At 37.1% G+C, this 19,095-nt stretch overlaps 1 protein-coding gene across 3 annotated transcripts; it reads left to right on the plus strand.

The window, feature by feature from the left end:
- Window positions 1-2: 2 nt before the first annotated feature.
- Window positions 3-18,535, plus strand: LOC121384865 (methyl-CpG-binding domain protein 3-like). 3 transcript variants are annotated; one of them, XM_041515420.1, is made up of 6 exons: window positions 3-210; window positions 1,441-1,598; window positions 8,319-8,461; window positions 11,795-11,885; window positions 12,444-12,714; window positions 17,146-18,535. In XM_041515420.1, the coding sequence occupies exons 1-5, from the start codon at window positions 89-91 to the stop codon at window positions 12,695-12,697; spliced, it is 768 nt and encodes a 255-aa protein (XP_041371354.1). In that variant the 5' UTR covers window positions 3-88; the 3' UTR covers window positions 12,698-12,714; window positions 17,146-18,535. The 3 variants fall into 3 exon arrangements, with proteins under 3 accessions (XP_041371354.1, XP_041371356.1, XP_041371357.1); XM_041515422.1 differs by having other exon boundaries at window positions 12,444-12,710; XM_041515423.1 differs by having other exon boundaries at window positions 1,441-1,559.
- Window positions 18,536-19,095: the final 560 nt, after the last annotated feature.

Below are 19,095 nucleotides of genomic sequence, written 5' to 3' on the forward strand. Positions count from 1 at the left end.
TATATATTGAAAACAAAGATCTATTTTAATGTGCTGCTAAACTTCCGTGAGCTAGCAAGTCAACTTCCGGTTGTGTTCATGACGGACAATGGAATCGCAAAGATCCACATCAAAAGTGGCTGAAGGCGGTTTGCCGTCTGGTTGGAAGAGGGAAGAAGTAGTAAGAAAATCCGGCTTGTCTGCAGGAAAAACGGACGTTTATTATTTTAGGTATATGATGTTTCTATGATCAAGAAGTGTGTCGAATGCTAACTGAATTCTACACCAAATGTCAGCATCAATCACTGTGACTGTAATTTTCTGCAATAATACAGGCCTAATGATGACTTAATTGTTGTAACGAATCATAGTCACTTCGTACCCAAGTCATATCTACCATCCATTTCGTACCATGCAGCCTGGTAATTTCGTACCCTAGTCATTTCGTACCATTGCAAAAAAGTCATTTCATACCCTAGTCATTTCGTACCATTGTGAAAAGTCATTTCGTACCCCAATCATTTCGTACCCTAGTCATTTCTTTCCCTAGTCATTTCATTGCAGTATATAGAAAACGAATTGACTATAGCATAAAAGCAGTGGGTTTTGTTTTAAAACTTTATTTTGACAGTTTGAAAACCAGAACACATTATTGTGCAGCATATCGTTATTGTTACCCATAATACCTGTCAACTGTTATTTCCATTTTACCTGACAAGAGCCGTATATGGTATTTACTACTAACTGCCAACTTCGATTTTGTGTGAAATGGCTCCAGATAATTAGTCAAAAACAACAAAACAATATAATGGACCAACAAAATATTATTTATTTATTAGGTCTTCTTTTCAAACTTGCTTATTTGCATCTTTTTTGTTTAAGAAATAAACAATAACAGCCATTAAAGCATTAACTACCTTACTGATTGCCAAATTGGCCAATTGCTAATGTTTATACAAAGTGGCAATAATTTTTAGTCTTTGGCTGATAAAATATCCCTTAAATTAACCACAAATTTGTAATTTAATGTTATTTTGTAAAAGACATTACCGGGGTGATTGTTATAAATTGTTATATCATGGTACGATATGACTCAGTTATGGTACAAAATAACTAGGGTACGAAATGACTTTGCAATGGTACAACATGACTATGGTACGAAATGACCAAGGTACGAAATGACTTTTTGCAATGGTACAACATGACTATGGTACGAAATGACCAAGGTACGAAATGACTTTTTGCAATGGTACGAAATGACCAGGGTACGAAACGACCAAATTAGGTACGAAATGACCATGGTACGAAGTGACTAGCAACCGTTGTAACATTGTAACAAAACTGAACAAATCACTTCTTTTTTTTCATCTCCCTACTCTTATGATCAATGTATAACTTGATACACATTTCACTGACCACACAGTGACACATTAATTTCTTTGTTTTATGTTTTTCCGACAGCCCTGACGGTAAGAAGATTCGAAGTAAACCACAGCTGGCACGCTACATCGGAGAAGCACTAGATCTCAGCGCATTTGATTTTCGCACAGGTCGTTTAATCTATAGTGCAGTTCGCAAAAGTAAGCGTATGAAGGGATCAACTTTTGACTTTGCCAGAGGTTTGTTGTGTTCTACATGAACCTGTAGGGTAATTTTTGCATGGTCTGTTTTGCATGAGGCAAATGGCATGTGATAAGTTACTGACTTGGAGACCAATCTATGAGAAATGGATGAAAATATTCATTTTTAAAGGGACATTCCGGAGTTTGCTGCAATTTTTAAGATGTTATCGACTAACAAAGACTTTTTGATGACTGTAATTACATATAAAATATATTTTTCTACATAAAATATTAGTGGCTGTATATTAAACGTGTTTCTGATCGTTCTAATATTTTTACTAGGTTAAATTTCATTTTATTTCCTCAAAAAGATTTGTTCGTACCGTACGAAATTATTTGAAGACAAAATTAATTTTGGGCTTCTTACAAATATGAAGACGACCAGAAACACATTGAATATATAGACACTGATATTCTAAAGAAGAAAATATATTTAATATGTAAGTTTATTCGTAGAAATATTTTATTAGTTGGAAACATCTTATAATGCAGCAAGCTCAGGAATGTCCCTTTAATACCTGTCCAAAGCCCGAATACTCTGCCATTTTATGGTCTAGATGGTCATTTGTATGGTTAAGATTGCTCTCTACCACCAGAGATATCTCTATAACGAAAACACGGAATGGCTGGCTACAACACACAGGCATCAAAATAAGTCAAGAACGGTCGTTCAGGTTACCACATGTAAGAAAAGTCGAGAACGGTGTTTCGTTCTCGACAGAAATTTCAACAAATGGTAGTTTCCAAACGTAAACCAAGCAATGCATTCTGCGTTTAAGCAGAGCCCACTAAATAAATTTACTTCCGCATTTTATTTTCTCGCACTAGATTGCACCGATATTCGTGCATTCTTGTGCAATTGGAAAACAATTTTGGCAATCCGCGTTTAAGCAGCACCCACTAGATAAATTTACTTCCAGATTTCGTTTTTCGTACCGATGTTCACGAGCACCAATACAATTTCAGAGTGTCTGCATTTTAGCAGCGTCAACTTATAGTTGTAGTAACCTATAGGTTACCAGGCTATATTTTGTGGTAACCAGTAAATGGGTTACCAGACACAATGCTTATTTCGATGCCTGAACACGGTGTCTAGATAAAGATTCCTGCTCTAATACAACACAAATTCTAAGTTTGACGCTAAATACCTTTACATTGATCATTTTCGAATCTGCCAATAACCAATATTTTACATAGTAACCACAAATGTACACACTACAGGAAGAAACCTGTCTGCTCCTATGCATTTAACCGGAACATTATTGAAAGAGGGTGTTGTCGGGATTAAACTACTTTCAAGTGCATATTACATCTTAATATAATACCAATTCAACATAAAATGTATCGTGGACATTTTTTTTAAAAAGAGAAGATAATCAGCAATGCATACAAAAACCCAAGGGCTGTCCAATTTACCCCCACCTTATCGGTGTTCAAATAGTGACAATGTTGCTACTGGGCTATATGGTTTAGACGCGACAAATAGGTTAAAATTTCCTTTAATGGTGTTCTTTTTGGTTTGTATTGTAATATGGAATTTATGGACCACTACACATCATTTTCAGTTGTTTTTAGTTTATTTTTCTTGAATATATCGGTCATTCAAAAGTTAACTGGATGTTCTGCTTCAAAACACACCGCATAAAAAAATTACAATGTATACATTAGGCTATGTCTGTGTTAATAATAAAAACACCCATCATTATTTCTGCACTTCATGAGATCGTTGCTTATCCACTACAAAGCTTTCCAGACAGTTCGTCCACTGGACAATTCGTCCACAGACAATTCGTCCACCGGACGATTCATCCACTCACCTCGGACAATTCGTCCACTCGATTACTGCATTTTTTTCAAACATATTAATAGTTATTTCTTTGACATTGTAATCGTTTCTTAACATTATTTTGTGGTATACTATAACCAAAAAAGTAAAATAGAGTTAGAATTCAACATTACTATCCAGTTTTTATTAACTGTTTGTATTCATTATCATGCGGATGATTCGTCCACTCGCTCGTACACGATGTGGTAAATAGGTAATGCAAGCCTCCGCGTCGGAAGACTTTATTAGCCCCCTCCGCCGTCTTCAATTCCTATTTAATTAAATGTACATTAAAAAACAATTCAACAAAACAACAAATGTTATTCAAAAGTTAACATATTTGACAGTAGTAGAAATGCACAAGCGAATGTTTTTGGTCAATTAAATCAGTGTAGAATCGATGAATGGTATTTCGTCGTTGTTAACTGCACAAATCACTGTAGGAGATTATCCATTCAAAAATCACTGGAAGAGAAACGTCCAACAGTCAGCCGACTAATGAATGGATAATCTCGCAACAGCACGAATCAATTCTTTGGCAGTAATTTCGTCATTGGTGTAGCGTCTCCAAATGGCAAAGAATTCTCCCTGCCGGGTCCTATGCTTCAGCCGTTGCAGCCGTTGCATCCATCCATACACCCCTGAGCGTGCTGTAACCTCACCGTGGTGCAGGGGTGTAACATTCTCTTTGAGAATGGCCAATACAGCACAACTTGAAATTTTGAGTAAAAGTCAGTATCTATCTGTGATATTTGTATTTTTGCACAATTCTTTACACTGTTTTTATTTAAATCTTGAATTTTTATATTGATGTTGATCATCACCTTATTTTTTTGCATTACCATAGTTTGACACCCAATAGCCGATGTATTGTTCGTGCTGTGGTGTCGTTAAACATTCATTCATTCATTCATTCCGTCCATACAGGTAGTTATAGCGGTGCAGCTTTGAAATACGGCGTGTTGTTTTAGACGCTACTGGATCCAACTTGGTGAAACAAGCTTAAGCAGTAATGAGCCTGCATTGCTAATTACTTCACGATATCACAATAGAGTACACCTGTACACTTAATTGGTAAAGCAAACAGAAACCAAACAAGTTGAAAGGGAAGGGCTAAAGATTATCTTTACTGGGCATATTGTACTAAAAACATCCTACGACATGTAGCGTGAAAGGCGTACATTGTAGAAACAAATAATAACCGAATAAATAGAAACACCAAAGAATTATGTCTGCAGAGCATTGTTACAAAAACATCTACCAAGCGTAATCTAATGCAATTAATATAATTTATTTTCACCTTTGTAAATTTATGACACAGCAAAAAAAATACGGGATAAAATATATCTAATAATTTATTTAGCCCCCACGTACATGTAGTACACATTATTTAGGCCGTGGACGAAATGTACTGGGGAAATAAAAACCCAGTGGACGAATCGTCCGGAACTGATTTTGTGTAGTGGATGAATCGTCTCGAGTTCCTCAGTGGACGAATTGTCCAGTGGGCGAATCGACTGCATCCCACTACAAAACCAATCCCGCAAGGATAATAAAATAAGTATATTTTCTTTTAACATCACACAGGTTTCTGGTAGGTGTGACATTTAATTCTGTGGAATTCTTCATTGTTAACTAGTGTACAAAATGCAAGAATAGAAAAGAATCATTAAATATGGACGATTTCAAAATTTGGTTTTCAGTGAATAATTCTGGAAATATTAATCAATCATCATTTCAACTTCAGTTAATTTTTGCCAAGTGACAGTTTAAAGCAACTAAAACATATTTTTCAAGTATTAATTGATGTGCTAAAAGATATAAAATCAGTTATTTACTTACCAGTCTAGAAATGCACAAATTCTACCATATAATTGTGATAACTGAGAAACAAAAACCCAACTCGAAGTCGGTTTTTGAAAAGTTTGCCATTTTTCGCTAATCTGACAAAATTTGAAAACGGGTCATGTAAACAAATAAAGCAACTAGAAAATGGATTCTGATGTAAGACATTTATTGCCACTTTTTATCACCAAATTTTTACATTTAGGCTTGTATATGATGCCATAATAATATGCCACTATAATACAATAATACATCTAAGGTTGTTATATTTGGCAATAAAACGTATATCTTTGATCCCCGTCAGCTAAACAGGGTTCTGTAATTTCCAGAAATAATTATAACTTCACAACTTTTATTGTAATTTTTTTAGAAACACTCCCACCTCCCCCCATAGAATCATGCAGCTGTCAGCCCTTGCCAGGCACTCAAAATTGTGTATACGCATGTTCTATACATGTTTACTTTTGATTTTTTTTACTAAGACAAACTTTGATCTATCTGTACTTTGAACCTATGTAATTTGCAACAATAAAGTCATGCAGAAAGTTCATGACTTTATATATACTTTAAAAGCAAGCAGGGAAAAAAAGGGTTTTTAGTTGCTTTAAACTGCTGGAGAGGTTGTTATACTATAGTATGCCAGCTTTTAGAATGGTTATTGCAATACATCATGGAAACATAAACTGTTTTGTGCTTACCTCTGCTTTTAGATGGCATATGCATGTTTTTTTACTACTAGAGAATGTGTGGGTTTTTGGTGACTCACATGTATACAATTTATCTCCTCAACAACCAGCAACATGGAAGAAGTTAGTACTTACTAATATTTTTTTTGGGGGGGTGGGGATGGGGTCCAACGAGTACTCCACGACAGGCTATGTTCTTAAAAGACCGATCGATGCAAACATTTGATAACTGTGACACAATTTGTTCATACACATATCTTTGAAAGTAAACAGGTGTTTGAAAAAAGTGGGCAGCTATATCTTCTTAGCTTATGCATAAAAAATAGGTACTAAAGGTACATGTTATATTGTAGTGGCAGCAATAGCAATAAAAAGTTGTCACCTGCCACCTACTATGGAACACTATTAAACTGCCTTCAAGTAATGTCCGTTTTGACTAACTTCTGATTTGAAAATGATGTCCGAAATGCTTGGAGAGCTCTTGTATTTATCATTTGTAAACTCTGAGAGAGAAAAAAGGCTTCTTGATCGATCCTGACCTTTTGAATTTAGAACAAAAATGGCAACAAACTGTTTCTTTGAATTCTTTTGATAGGTGCATTATACCCATGAAGTAGCAACAGCAGGTTTCCTTTCTCAATATCTGTGTGGTCCTTAACCATGTTCGACATCATATAACCATAAATAAAATGTGTTGAGTGTGTCATAAAATAAAACATTTCCTTTCCTTTTGATGATAAAAATGAAGCATATACCTTAAATGTGCTGTTTAGGACAATTGATTGGCTCAAAAATGGTTGGAAACTATTTAAAATACTTTTTAATGCCATTTCAGTTGGTAAACCTAAAAGGACATTATTCATAATTTACAAAACAGATTAAATATTTGAATTATTAAAATAACAAAATGGTATAAAATTTAATTGGAAGTGTATCAAATTTAAATTCTTTTTAATAGTAATAGTTTTATTATTACTTAGATTTTAAAGATAATTGGTTTTATTATTAATGAATTTGTCAGTGTTGTTGACCATTTTGAAGGAACCAGAACTTTGTTACAAGTGCACCTGAATGTAAACAAGTTGTACTTACATGTAGTTGACAGCTAAGAACTATAATTTGTTTAGCTCATTCTAATGCAGCATTAAACCCTGGAATTAAATTTTTATTAAATAGAGGACTTTTGAAGTGCATCATGCATGTTTGTTTTTAACCAATTACTAGCAAACATAATGGGCTGTAAGCATAGGTATTGTCATTATAGCTTTGATTTAATGCACCAAACACTTAAGTGTTTTTGTTAATTAATTTCTTCTAGCAGTTTATCCTATGACTTCATCACAGTATTTTAAGATAGAAGACTACTTATTTAAAGTATACATACAGTGGGTAGCTGTGTTAAGTTCCTTTTTAAACATTGTAATTAATATGAATATCAAAGTAATTAGTAAAAAATAGCCATCTTGGAAGTTACAATAGTTAATGAAATTCACTTGTTGCAGGGCACAATATTTCATGAGAACCGTTGTTCTGTTCGTGTGTCGGTTACGCAACTTTAAAATCACGAGAACCGCCAATTGGTTACATGGTGAACAATTACATTCTAAAATTATAAGTATCATACAGGTATATCAGTAATGAAAGTGAAATGTTTTTAAATACATTTGAACCACCAATGTAGCACAGAACCATAGTTAATATGTTTTAGGATTAGGTAGGCCTGACTCATCGGTTACAAGAACTATATTCATGTAATCAAACAATCAGTTACCTAAGAAAAACTCATGTGAACTGACTTCCGGTTACCTAAGATTTTGAAATATTGTCCCCTGCTGTTGTCAGCTTATTTTGACAGCCCACATTCCACTGCAAAAGTCAAGTATTGATTTAATATGTGGCTCACCCACTTCAAATTGTCTTAAAAGAGCCTGTGTAAGAGTAGTAATACATACAACAGGATTTAACTTGACATTTTTGTTTCTTTAGTATGACTGTACCTATGTTTTGAGCCGTGTGGTCTATTTTTATCAGTCTCCCACTGGTCCAACTGGAGGGGATTATAGGTCTCCATCTGTCCCACATATGGTTTTCTGGACTTTTTGTTTCACAATGCCTCGGGATATTGGGCCGAAATTTGGTGTATGGATTTATCATGTAGAGTTACAGAGAAAGTTTGACTTTCATGGTGATTTACACATTTTTGGCAGAGTTATGGCCCTTGACCTTTTGTTGGACCTGGTGGGGGACATGTATTGTTTTAGTACTCAGTCTCTAAATGCTTGTATAATACTTTCATTCACATTGCATGATAAGAAATAATAGTATATGCACATACATTTAATATTCTCTCAATATTTTAAGGAATCCGCCACGATGCCAGTCTTATTCTACCAATACGACAGACGGCTTCTATCTTCAAACAGCCGGTCACCGTGATCAGGAATCGACCCGAGAGTCAAACCAAATCAGATCTGAAACATGGTCCACAGGATCCACCCAAACAAGTAATATACAGTATGAGGTTTAAAATACAGACAGGTGGGCAGTATGAGGTTTAACACACAGACAGGTGGGCAGTATGAGGTTTAACATACAGACAGGTGGGCAGTATGAGGTTTAACACACAGACAGGTGGGCAGTATGAGGTTTAACATACAGACAGGTGGGCAGTATGAGGTTTAACACACAGACAGGTGGGCAGTATGAGGTTTAACATACAGACAGGTGGGCAGTATGAGGTTTAACATACAGACAGGTGGGCAGTATGAGGTTTAACATGCAGACAGGTGGGCAGTATGAGCTGTAACATACAGACAGGTAGGCAATATGAGATTTGATTCCCCCCCCCCTGTTGATAACTTTCACTTTCGAACATACCTACTCCTAAATTACAACGCCTTAGCCTGCAGTTAAAATACTTATTGATTTTGCTTCCAAATATTTTTGGACAATATCACAGAAGTGAACTGCACAAATGAGCCAGTCAAAACTTCATACACAGATACTTCGTATGACTATAGTAAATAAATATTTTTGCTCATCAAGTGACCGTGTCAAAAGCTATGTTACATTTATTCACCATGTATCCCTTTTCTATGGTGTAAAACAAGTGATAGCCACAACGGGAGAACTGTTTGCAGGTAGACATTAAACACAATTTGACTGGCCACAGGGAGATGTAAATGCAAATTAACTGGCTGCAGGTAGATGTCACAACCACATACATATAATAAAAATAAAAACTCAACCCGGATTGGTTGCAGTGTGACGAATCAACACACAGTTTTGTTCACATGTCTATGGTAGACACAAATGTTCTCCGATGCTCAAGGCTTTGTCAAAACCACTGCATAAAACAGATCACCACTACCACCAACTACATAACCATTATTATGGAGTAAACAATTCAACAATAATATTCCTGTGGACAGAGGGATTACTGGATTGGAGTAATTAGGCAACACACTTTACTTGGTTAAGACAATATTACACCTGACATATTTTGTTATGTACATGTAGAAACGAAACAAAAAACTCCTGAGATGTCTGTATCATCTTAACTGCTGCATTTGAAAACTGAGGGCCGACATCAAGAAACAATTAGGCCATTATAAAATGAAACCTGATTTCCATCCATACTTACCACAAGAATAAAGGGCAGCTCCCCATTTTAAATTTTTATATTTTTTTAAAAATACAATTTGGATACAAAATATAGCATTTAATTTATAATGGCTGTGTGTTCAATTTTGGCCAAAATGAGACCATTGTTTCGCCTTTTTCCTCTTTTTAATTTTTTATTTTTATTTATAGGTTGTGCTTCTGTTGGGGTTCCCTGTTGTTAAATTATCTCAACAACACTCGGTCATATTTTTTATATTAGAAACAACCTGTTTTTAAATGATCTCAACAACACTATTAAAAACCCAAACAGGTAATATACAGTATGAGGTTTAAAATACAGACAGGTGGGCAGTATGAGGTTTAACCAGAGTATGACAAATATTTTGAAAAGTCACTAGCCACAGGGCTAGTGGGTTTGTAAAAACCACTAGCCCACCAAGATAAAGCACTAGCCCAAATTCCTGATCAATTATAACTGGATTTTTATATATTTAGGGCCTACTATTTGTGTCGCCAGTAACGGTGATGCCAATTGCTCAAATATAGGGCATTATCCCGTGTCAGACCGATATCAAAAGAATATAACGGCGTTAATTGATGAACAAAAAAAGTACCATCTTGTATCGGCAGCTGTGATACATCCAAACCGCTACACGTAATAGGCCAAGCCGAGTCATTGCCTGTGCGGTTACCATTAAAGTAAATTGTTTTCCTGATTGCAGATAACCACATGTAAGCGAAGTGCTAAATTAGAAAACAATAGGTAAATAAAACAAACACTGAAATTCAAAGCATGATTGGGCTTTACTTGATTGAGCTTAACCTGTTGTCGCAATTGGTGATTTCCAAGTTCTTAGCCTAAAACATATGTGCGAGATTAATTACCACGTGACGTGTCCAACCAATCAAAACACGCATGTCATTAGACTTATTTCCTATGCCAGAAACTTGAAAGGGAAAAGTAAACAATGCATGCTGTAACTGTGACGATATAGAGATAGTATATGCCACTGCAGTTTGCAGACCTAGTTCAAGTGGATTATTATATACTGATTGCGTTGTTGATATTATTCGATGACAGACGTCACAATCAAATTTATTAAACGAAATTTCAGCTGAGAGAAAAAACAAAACAAACGATCGAGCGATAAGGAGAGGGGAGGGAACCACTAGCCCTGCGGGCTAGTGGTTTTGTGTTTCTTACTAGCCCGAACTTAAAAATCACTAGCCACGGGCGTCGGGCTAGCGGATTTGTCGAACTCTGGTTTAACATACAGACAGGTGAGCAGTATGAGGTTTAACATACAGACAGGTGGGCAGTATGAGGTTTAACATGCAGACAGGTGGGCAGTATGAGCTGTAACATACAGACAGGTGGGCAGTATGAGCTGTAACATACAGACAGGTGGGCAGTATGAGCTGTGATATACAGACAGGTGGGCAGTTTGAGCTGTAACATACAGACAGGTGAGCAGTATGAGGTTTAACATACAGACAGGTGGGCAGTTTGAGCTGTGACATACAGACAGGTGGGCAGTATGAGCTGTAACATACAGACAGGTGGGCAGTATGAGGTTTAACATACAGACAGGTGGGCAGTATGAGGTTTAATGTACAGACAGGTGGGCAGTTTGAGCTGTGACATACAGACAAGTGGGCAGTATGAGCTGTAACATACAGACAGGTGGGCATTACTAGATTTAACATACAGACAGGTGGGTATTACTAGGTTTAACATACAGACAGCGACTTTTTAGAAACAAATTATACATTTCAGCCTTCATGTTATTATATTTTCCCAGTCCAGTTTTCATGTGAGCAAAAACCTGTGTGCCTTATTACACGCTAATGTCACTAATTTATTTTGCTCCAAATTACTGTGAATTTGACACAGAGCATTGGCTCTGCTACATAATTCCAGGAAAGCAGTTAGTTTCTTGCTCACCAGTGGTTTTCAAACCATTGCAAGTTTTTCACTGAATCTAGACATCTCAGCATATTTAACTTGCAGACTGCCACATAACGGTAAATGTGTGTGTCATCATTCTTCCAGTCTTGAAGGTGGGGGAGGGGCAGAAATTATATTTTATAATTGGGGTAAATTTAGAATATCAGGTTACTACATTTTGATATTGTGTTTATTTGGTAAATTAAATTTGAGATTTAATGGCATAACAGACAATGATGATGTTACTTGTGATTCTTGTTTTCAGCTGTTCTGGGAGAAGCGTCTACAGGGCCTCCAGGCTCGCGACAGTGCGGATGACCCGATACAAGCTATGGACCTGCCTCGGAACATGCAACGTAAGACCCTCATCAGGCCACATGCATACAGAACTGTAAAGTCTAGGTTCAAGGCTTTACTAACTGACATGAATAGAATGCAGTTAAAGTTTAGAGTCTTTGTTATAGTCTTCAGTGTCGACTGCATCATGGTTGAGGCTCAGTATTGCATAATATAATGATACATTATATTTGTTTACTTTTTGCTGAGAGACGAGGAATTCTTTTTTTGGTATCATATTCATCTATTTTAACTCATTTAATTTGTTTTTAAATATTGTATATCTTCACATAAAAGGACTTTTATTCTTTCTTTTTTTTCATGAACGTATATAAGGTGGATCAAATACGTTATACCAAATGTTTTTTCACCATTTGAGGCGATATAAAAAGAACCTTTAACAAACTTTTAATCTGTTTTATAAAGTAGACAGGATTTGATCTGAAATGTTGAAAAATAACCTTTATTTAACTATGGTATTTTGAGTTGTTATCGTTTTGAAGACCATTTCAGCTTTTCTTTATTAAACATGGCAGTGAATCGAGATTTATGATGATTTATGATTTTAACTAATTCAGCTGTCGGCCCCGAAATGACGAATGAGAACGTACTACAGAGTATATCCGCAGCTCTGCACCTGAGTAACATCCCAATAACCGGTCAGAACGGTAGCAAGACATCCATACAGAAGAACCCCGGCGTGAACATCGACGCGAACCAGCCACACATACAGCAGATGTTGATACACGAGGAGGACATCCGTCGACAGGAGAGCAAAGTGACCGAGGCGAGACTCAAACTGCAGGATGCACTCAACACGCTGGCCACATAACACAGAGAGATACGTAGGTAGGTTAACTCGCACTCAAAACGCTGGCCACATAACACAAAGAGAGAGACATAGGTAGGTTAACTCGCACTCAACACGCTGGCCACATAACACAGAGAGAGACGTAGGTAGGTTAACTCGCACTCAAAACGCTGGCCACATAACACACAGAGAGACATAGGTAGGTTAACTCGCACTCAAAACGCTGGCCACATAACACAGAGACGTAGGTAGGTTAATTCGCACTCAACATGCTGGCCACATAACACAGAGAGAGAGACGTAGGTAGGTTAACTCACACTCAAAATGCTGGCCACATATCACAGAGAGAGACATAGGTAGGTTAACTCACACAGTGTGGTCAATGTAGGACGCACTCAACACACTGGCCACATAACACAGAGAGAGACGTAGGTGGGTTAACTCACACAGTGTGGTCAATGTAGGACGCACTCAACACACTGGCCACATAACACAGAGAGAGACGTAGGTAGGTCAACTCACACAGTGTGGTCAATGTCGAACACACTCAATGCACTGGCCACATAACACAGAGAGAAAGAGACATAGGTAGGTTAACTCGCACTTAAAACGCTGGCCACATAACACAAAGAGAGAGACATAGGTAGGTTAACTCACACTCAAAACACTGGCCACATAACACAGAGAGAGACATGGGTAGGTTAACTCACACAGTGTGGTCAATGTAGAACACACTCAGCACACTAACCACATAACACAGAGAGAGAGACGTAGGTAGGTTAACTCGCACTCAACACGCTGGCCACATATCACAGAGAGATATAGATAGGTTAACTCACACAGTGTGGTCAATGTAGAACGCACTCAACACACTAACCACATAACACAGAGAGAGACGTAGGTAGGTTAACTCACACAGTGTGGTCAATGTAGAACACACTCAACGCACTGGCCACATAACACAGAGAGAGAGAGACATAGGTAGGTTAACTCGCACTTAAAACGCTGACCACATAACACAAAGAGAGAGACGTAGGTAGGTTAACTCACACTCAAAACACTGGCCACATAACACAGAGAGAGACATAGGTAGGTTAACTCACACAGTGTGGTCAATGTAGAACACACTCAACACACTAGCCACATAACACAGAGAGAGAGAGACATAGGTAGGTTAACTCACACAGTGTGGTCAATGTAGAACACAACACACTGGCCACATAACACAGTGAGAGAGAGACGTAGGTAGGTTAACTCGCACTCAAAACACTGGCCACATAACACAAAGAGAGAGACGTAGGTAGGTTAACTCACACAGTGTGGTCAATGTAGGACTCACTCAACACACTGGCCATATAACACAGAGACGTAGGTAGGTTAACTCACACAGTGTGGTCAATGTAGGACGCACTCAACACACTGACGACATAACACAGAGAGAGATGTAGGTAGGTTAACTCACACAGTGTGGTCAATGTAGGACGCACTCAACACACTGGCCACATAACACAGAGAGAGACATAGGTAGGTTAACTCACACAGTATGGTCAATATAGAACGCACTCAACACGCTGGCCACATAACACAGAGAGAGAAAGAGACGTAGGTAGGTTAACTCACACAGTGTGGTCAATGTAGGTCGCACTGAACACGCTGGCCACATAACACAGAGAGAGAGAGACGTAGGTAGGTTAACTCACACAGTGTGGTCAATATAGAATGTACTCAACACGCTGGCCACATAACACAGAGAGAGAGAGACGTAGGTAGGTTAACTCGCACTTAAAACGCTGACCACATAACACAAAGAGAGAGACGTAGGTAGGTTAACTCACACTCAAAACACTGGCCACATAACACAGAGAGAGACATAGGTAGGTTAACTCACACAATGTGGTTAATGTAGAACACACTCAACACACTAGCCACATAACACAGAGAGAGAGAGACATAGGTAGGTTAACTCACACAGTGTGGTCAATGTAGAACACAACACACTGGCCACATAACACAGTGAGAGAGAGACGTAGGTAGGTTAACTCGCACTCAAAACGCTGGCCACATAACACAAAGAGAGAGAGACGTAGGTAGGTTAACTCACACAGTGTGGTCAATGTAGGACTCACTCAACACACTGGCCACATAACACAGAGACGTAGGTAGGTTAACTCACACAGTGTGGTCAATGTAGGACGCACTCAACACACTGACGACATAACACAGAGAGAGATGTAGGTAGGTTAACTCGCACAGTGTGGTCAATGTAGGATGCACTCAACACACTGGCCACATAACACAGAGAGAGACGCAGGTAGGTTAACTCACACAGTATGGTCAATATAGAACGCACTCAACACGCTGGCCACATAACACAGAGAGAGAGAGAGAGACGTAGGTAGGTTAACTCACACAGTGTGGTCAATGTAGGTCGCACTGAACACGCTGGCCACATAACACAGAGAGAGAGAGACGTAGGTAGGTTAACTCACACAGTGTGGTCAATATAGAATGCACTCAACACGCTGGCCACATAACACAGAGAGAGAGAGACGTAGGTAGGTTAACTCACACAGTGTGGTCAATATAGAACGCACTCAACACGCTGGCCACATAACACAGAGAGAGAGAGACGTAGGTAGGTTAACTCACACAGTGTGGTCAATGTAGGATGCACTCAACACGCTGGCCACATATCACAGAGAGATGTAGATAGGTGAACTCATTCCATGTGGTCAGTGAGATACATCAAATTATACTGTAAAACGGGTATTATTCTCGGCAGTAAATTTTCGCGATATCAGAAATGCAGGCAGTTCTCAGTTTTTAATTTTCGCGGTGTCGTGTTGTTGTTTTTTCTTTTTTGTTTGTTTGTTTTTTAAATTACTAACATGTACAAAACTATACTTTGGTACATAACATTAAACTGATACTAGAGTGGTCAACTGAGGTATACGTAATATTATCCCTTTCTGAGCGACTCCGCTAAGTGCTGCAGCCACATGTCCAGCGGCGACCACACTGTGTGTACAATTAGTGAAATTAATCCAGGATGTGGTTCAATCAACTCTCCAGAAAGTGTGAAATAACGACAAACACTTGTACTAGTAATCTTGTTTTAATGTTTAAACACCGGTTGTTAAAAACGACTCACCTCTTTTGTTTTTGTCACTTGTCGATGACGTTTTTCCGGAAGTTTACAAAACCATTTGTGTCTCTTATTTTGATTGGCTAATTAAAAATGGCTCATTATACTAATTTCTAAATGTTTATTCACAGCTTAACAATACCAGTAAGAATGTCTGTTCCCAAAATCAACTACATTTATCATTCTTCACAAAAAACAGTGTTATGGCAGGTTCAATTTTGCAGTGGCCAAAAAAAGTGCACACAAACCTGAAACTGTTGGTTTACCTGACCCTTCAACGTGTTTAACGATCGAAAAAATTCAGCTGACACAGGCCGCCAATGATGCCGTTGATAAATTAAACACTTATACAAATCGTAAACAAAAACACAGTGAATATAGCCTGTATGATGCAGAACAGCATGCCAAAATTGCTAAACTGTTTGTTGTTGTTTTTTTGGGGTTTTTTTTTTTGTTCTAATGGATTTTATTATTTGCGTAAGTGTAATTTTAACTGCTAAATTAAAAACGCGAAAATTACACATTCGCGAATAATACCAGTTTTACAGTATTATAAAATATTAAAATTGAATTATGTATTCACAGGTTTTATATTTTTAAAATAAATTTCTTACATATCTTGAGAAAACAGTTTTAAAATAAATTTAAATATCTTTTCCAACAAAAACCTATGTATGGCCTAGCGCTTATAGTTAACTTGTGATTTATGGACAAGTCAATTTCAGGTTAACTTGTATGTCACAGAGTGATTGATTTGACCGTGCTTATTTTTTCATTGGATGGTATGGCATTTGTGACCTGGTCAGCAGCCAGTCTTATGTCTTTAAAATGTTATTGCACGTATGTGTGCTAACACTTTATGTGTTATCAAAAATAACAAATGATGTTCTCACGAACGGGTGTGTAAGAAAATGTATTACACGAGTGAGATTGATTGCTTGTGTCAAACTATAAGAACTGTTGTGTGATTATTAAGATATCTAATAAATAGTACAATGCAGTCTTTTTTGCAACCTGTTCCCGTAGAAACAAACATTCAGTTGTAATGGTTACTGTTACATAGGGGAAATGGAATGTTGACTCTACAGCAGTGAACACAATGGTTACCTGTTAAAATACAAATGTAAAATGTGATGATCTTCTCGGAGTATGTACACACACACAAAGACGCTGTATGCATTCCCGGTCATGACAATGGACTTGTCCAAGCCTCCCAACAGCCTTCTATTCTATTCTGACAGCTATGGGCAAGTGTACATTTCAATACATTTCAATCCATTTTGACCATTTACATGGATAACAGATGTATCTTTTTTTCTTTCAGATTATTTCCATAGTTGTAACAAGATAAAGAGATGATTGGAACAAGACCTACTTCATCTTACAGGAAATATTCACAGATCATCCCAGTTAATAAGTAACAGCGACCTGACATGGAAACATAGCCATCATACAACCTGGTGTATGTCATTCGAAATCAAAAACCTGTTACATTAATTTCTGTGAATGGGAGACAACTCTTACAGCTTTGCCATACTGTTTGGTCGGTGTGCTGGGCTAGACAATGAACTAGTTATATGTTTTTATGTACAGGTTAAGGACTATTTATTTGATCATTGGGACATCTGGCATGTCATCATGGAATTAAATAGGAAATATATTATTTGCAGAGGTTTACTATGCATCATTATTATAAAGCAATTGTTACAACACTGGTTATCAAATAATGTATTACATTTATACATTTACCGTAATTCAACCAACAATAGTCAATGTATTTTTCATGCTGGGGTGTCAAGAATGTATTATTGGGCAGTTTTGTTGCTTAAAGAGTTTGGAAAGTATCATCTGTATTAAATGAAACCAGCATTACTTTTAAACAAAACACCATGGACAAGATTGTTTGGTAACTTATAATTTGGATTTTTAACAATTCTTAAACATGTTTTGAAAATATCTAATTGTTTTCCTATTATTGCTATTATGTTGAATCATTCTGAATCAAGAATTCTAAAACAAAGAAACTGACATTCATCATTGCATTACCTCAAAGTGTTTTAACTTGAATGTATAGCTACATATACGAATCAATAACATATTACCAGTTGAGGGATGGTAAAGTGAGTATGAATACAACCTTGTTAGACACAAGACAGTCCTCATGCATTTTCTCATATCATTAATTGTACTGGCTCATGTGTATAGTGTTACTTGTAGAAATAAAATATATCTATTCATTATATGTGACCCGGTCTGCAAAATAGAGTACAGATGAGACATGACATTCATAGTAAACGTTTTAAAATAACATCATGTAGAATTTTAATGTGACACATGTCGGGCATCTGTTTGTTGGAAATTGTATAACCATGTAAGCATTTTATATACAATCAAAAGAAAAGGTTATTTTCTGTTGTCTGTTTATTATCTTTCATAATGAAATAATAGTTCGGCTATGTAATAATTGCCTGAAATACTATCACATAACACTTTATATTCATGATATTTTTAAAAATTGAGACAACTCTGATCATAATTTTATGTTCAAAATTCCAGTGTCACATAATCTTTGAGCAAAATACCATGTATGTTGCCATCACACTCTTGTGACCACTGGCTATCAAAAAAATGTCATAACATTTTGTTAGATTTCCTCATCCATCTCATTTTCTGTAGACATGGTCACATATTGTAATGGTATCACTGAAAGCAGAGCATGTTTGTTATCAGTCTGTTTCTTTGTTAATATATACTTAGGCAGGACCAAAGTGTTGATTAGTTGTGTTTTTAGAATGGGACTGTACACCCAAGTATGGTTTACCCATTACAAATAACGAATTGTCTTTACAAGACAAAAAGCCTGTAGATTTGGGCAACTCCTCTTGGCGAGTCACTCCTGCTGTTAAAGGTGGATAGGGTTCATACTGACACAGGTCAGGGAAATAATGGTATCTCATAAAATTTTCAGATATCATTTCCAGGCCTGGAAAGTTATGGAATTTTCTGTTAGAAAGAAAGAAATATTTTATTTAACGACGCACTCAACACATTTTATTTACGGTTATATGGCGTCAGACATGGTTACGGACCATACAGATTTTGAGAGGAAACCCGCTGTCGCCACTTCATGGGCTACTCTTTCCGATTAGCAGCAAGGGATCTTTTATTTGCGCTTCCCACAGGCAGGATAGCACAAACCATGGCCTTTGTTGAACCAGTTATGGATCACTGGTCGGTGCAAGTGGTTTACACCTACCCATTGAGTCTTTGCGGA

This window comes from Gigantopelta aegis, chromosome 2 (genome assembly GCF_016097555.1).
Source record: "Gigantopelta aegis isolate Gae_Host chromosome 2, Gae_host_genome, whole genome shotgun sequence".
Taxonomy (NCBI): domain Eukaryota; kingdom Metazoa; phylum Mollusca; class Gastropoda; order Neomphalida; family Peltospiridae; genus Gigantopelta; species Gigantopelta aegis.

What these genes read in the sequence shown, in the direction of transcription:
- LOC121384865 (XM_041515420.1), top strand. Translation starts at nt 89, where the DNA reads ATGGAATCGCAAAGATCCACATCAAAAGTGGCTGAAGGCGGTTTGCCG. An exon ending in ACGGACGTTTATTATTTTAG is followed by an intron (nt 211 to 1,440) that starts GTATATGATGTT and finishes TTTTTCCGACAG; the next exon opens with CCCTGACGGTAAGAAGATTC. An exon ending in CCTGCCTCGGAACATGCAAC is followed by an intron (nt 11,886 to 12,443) that starts GTAAGACCCTCA and finishes TAACTAATTCAG; the next exon opens with CTGTCGGCCCCGAAATGACG.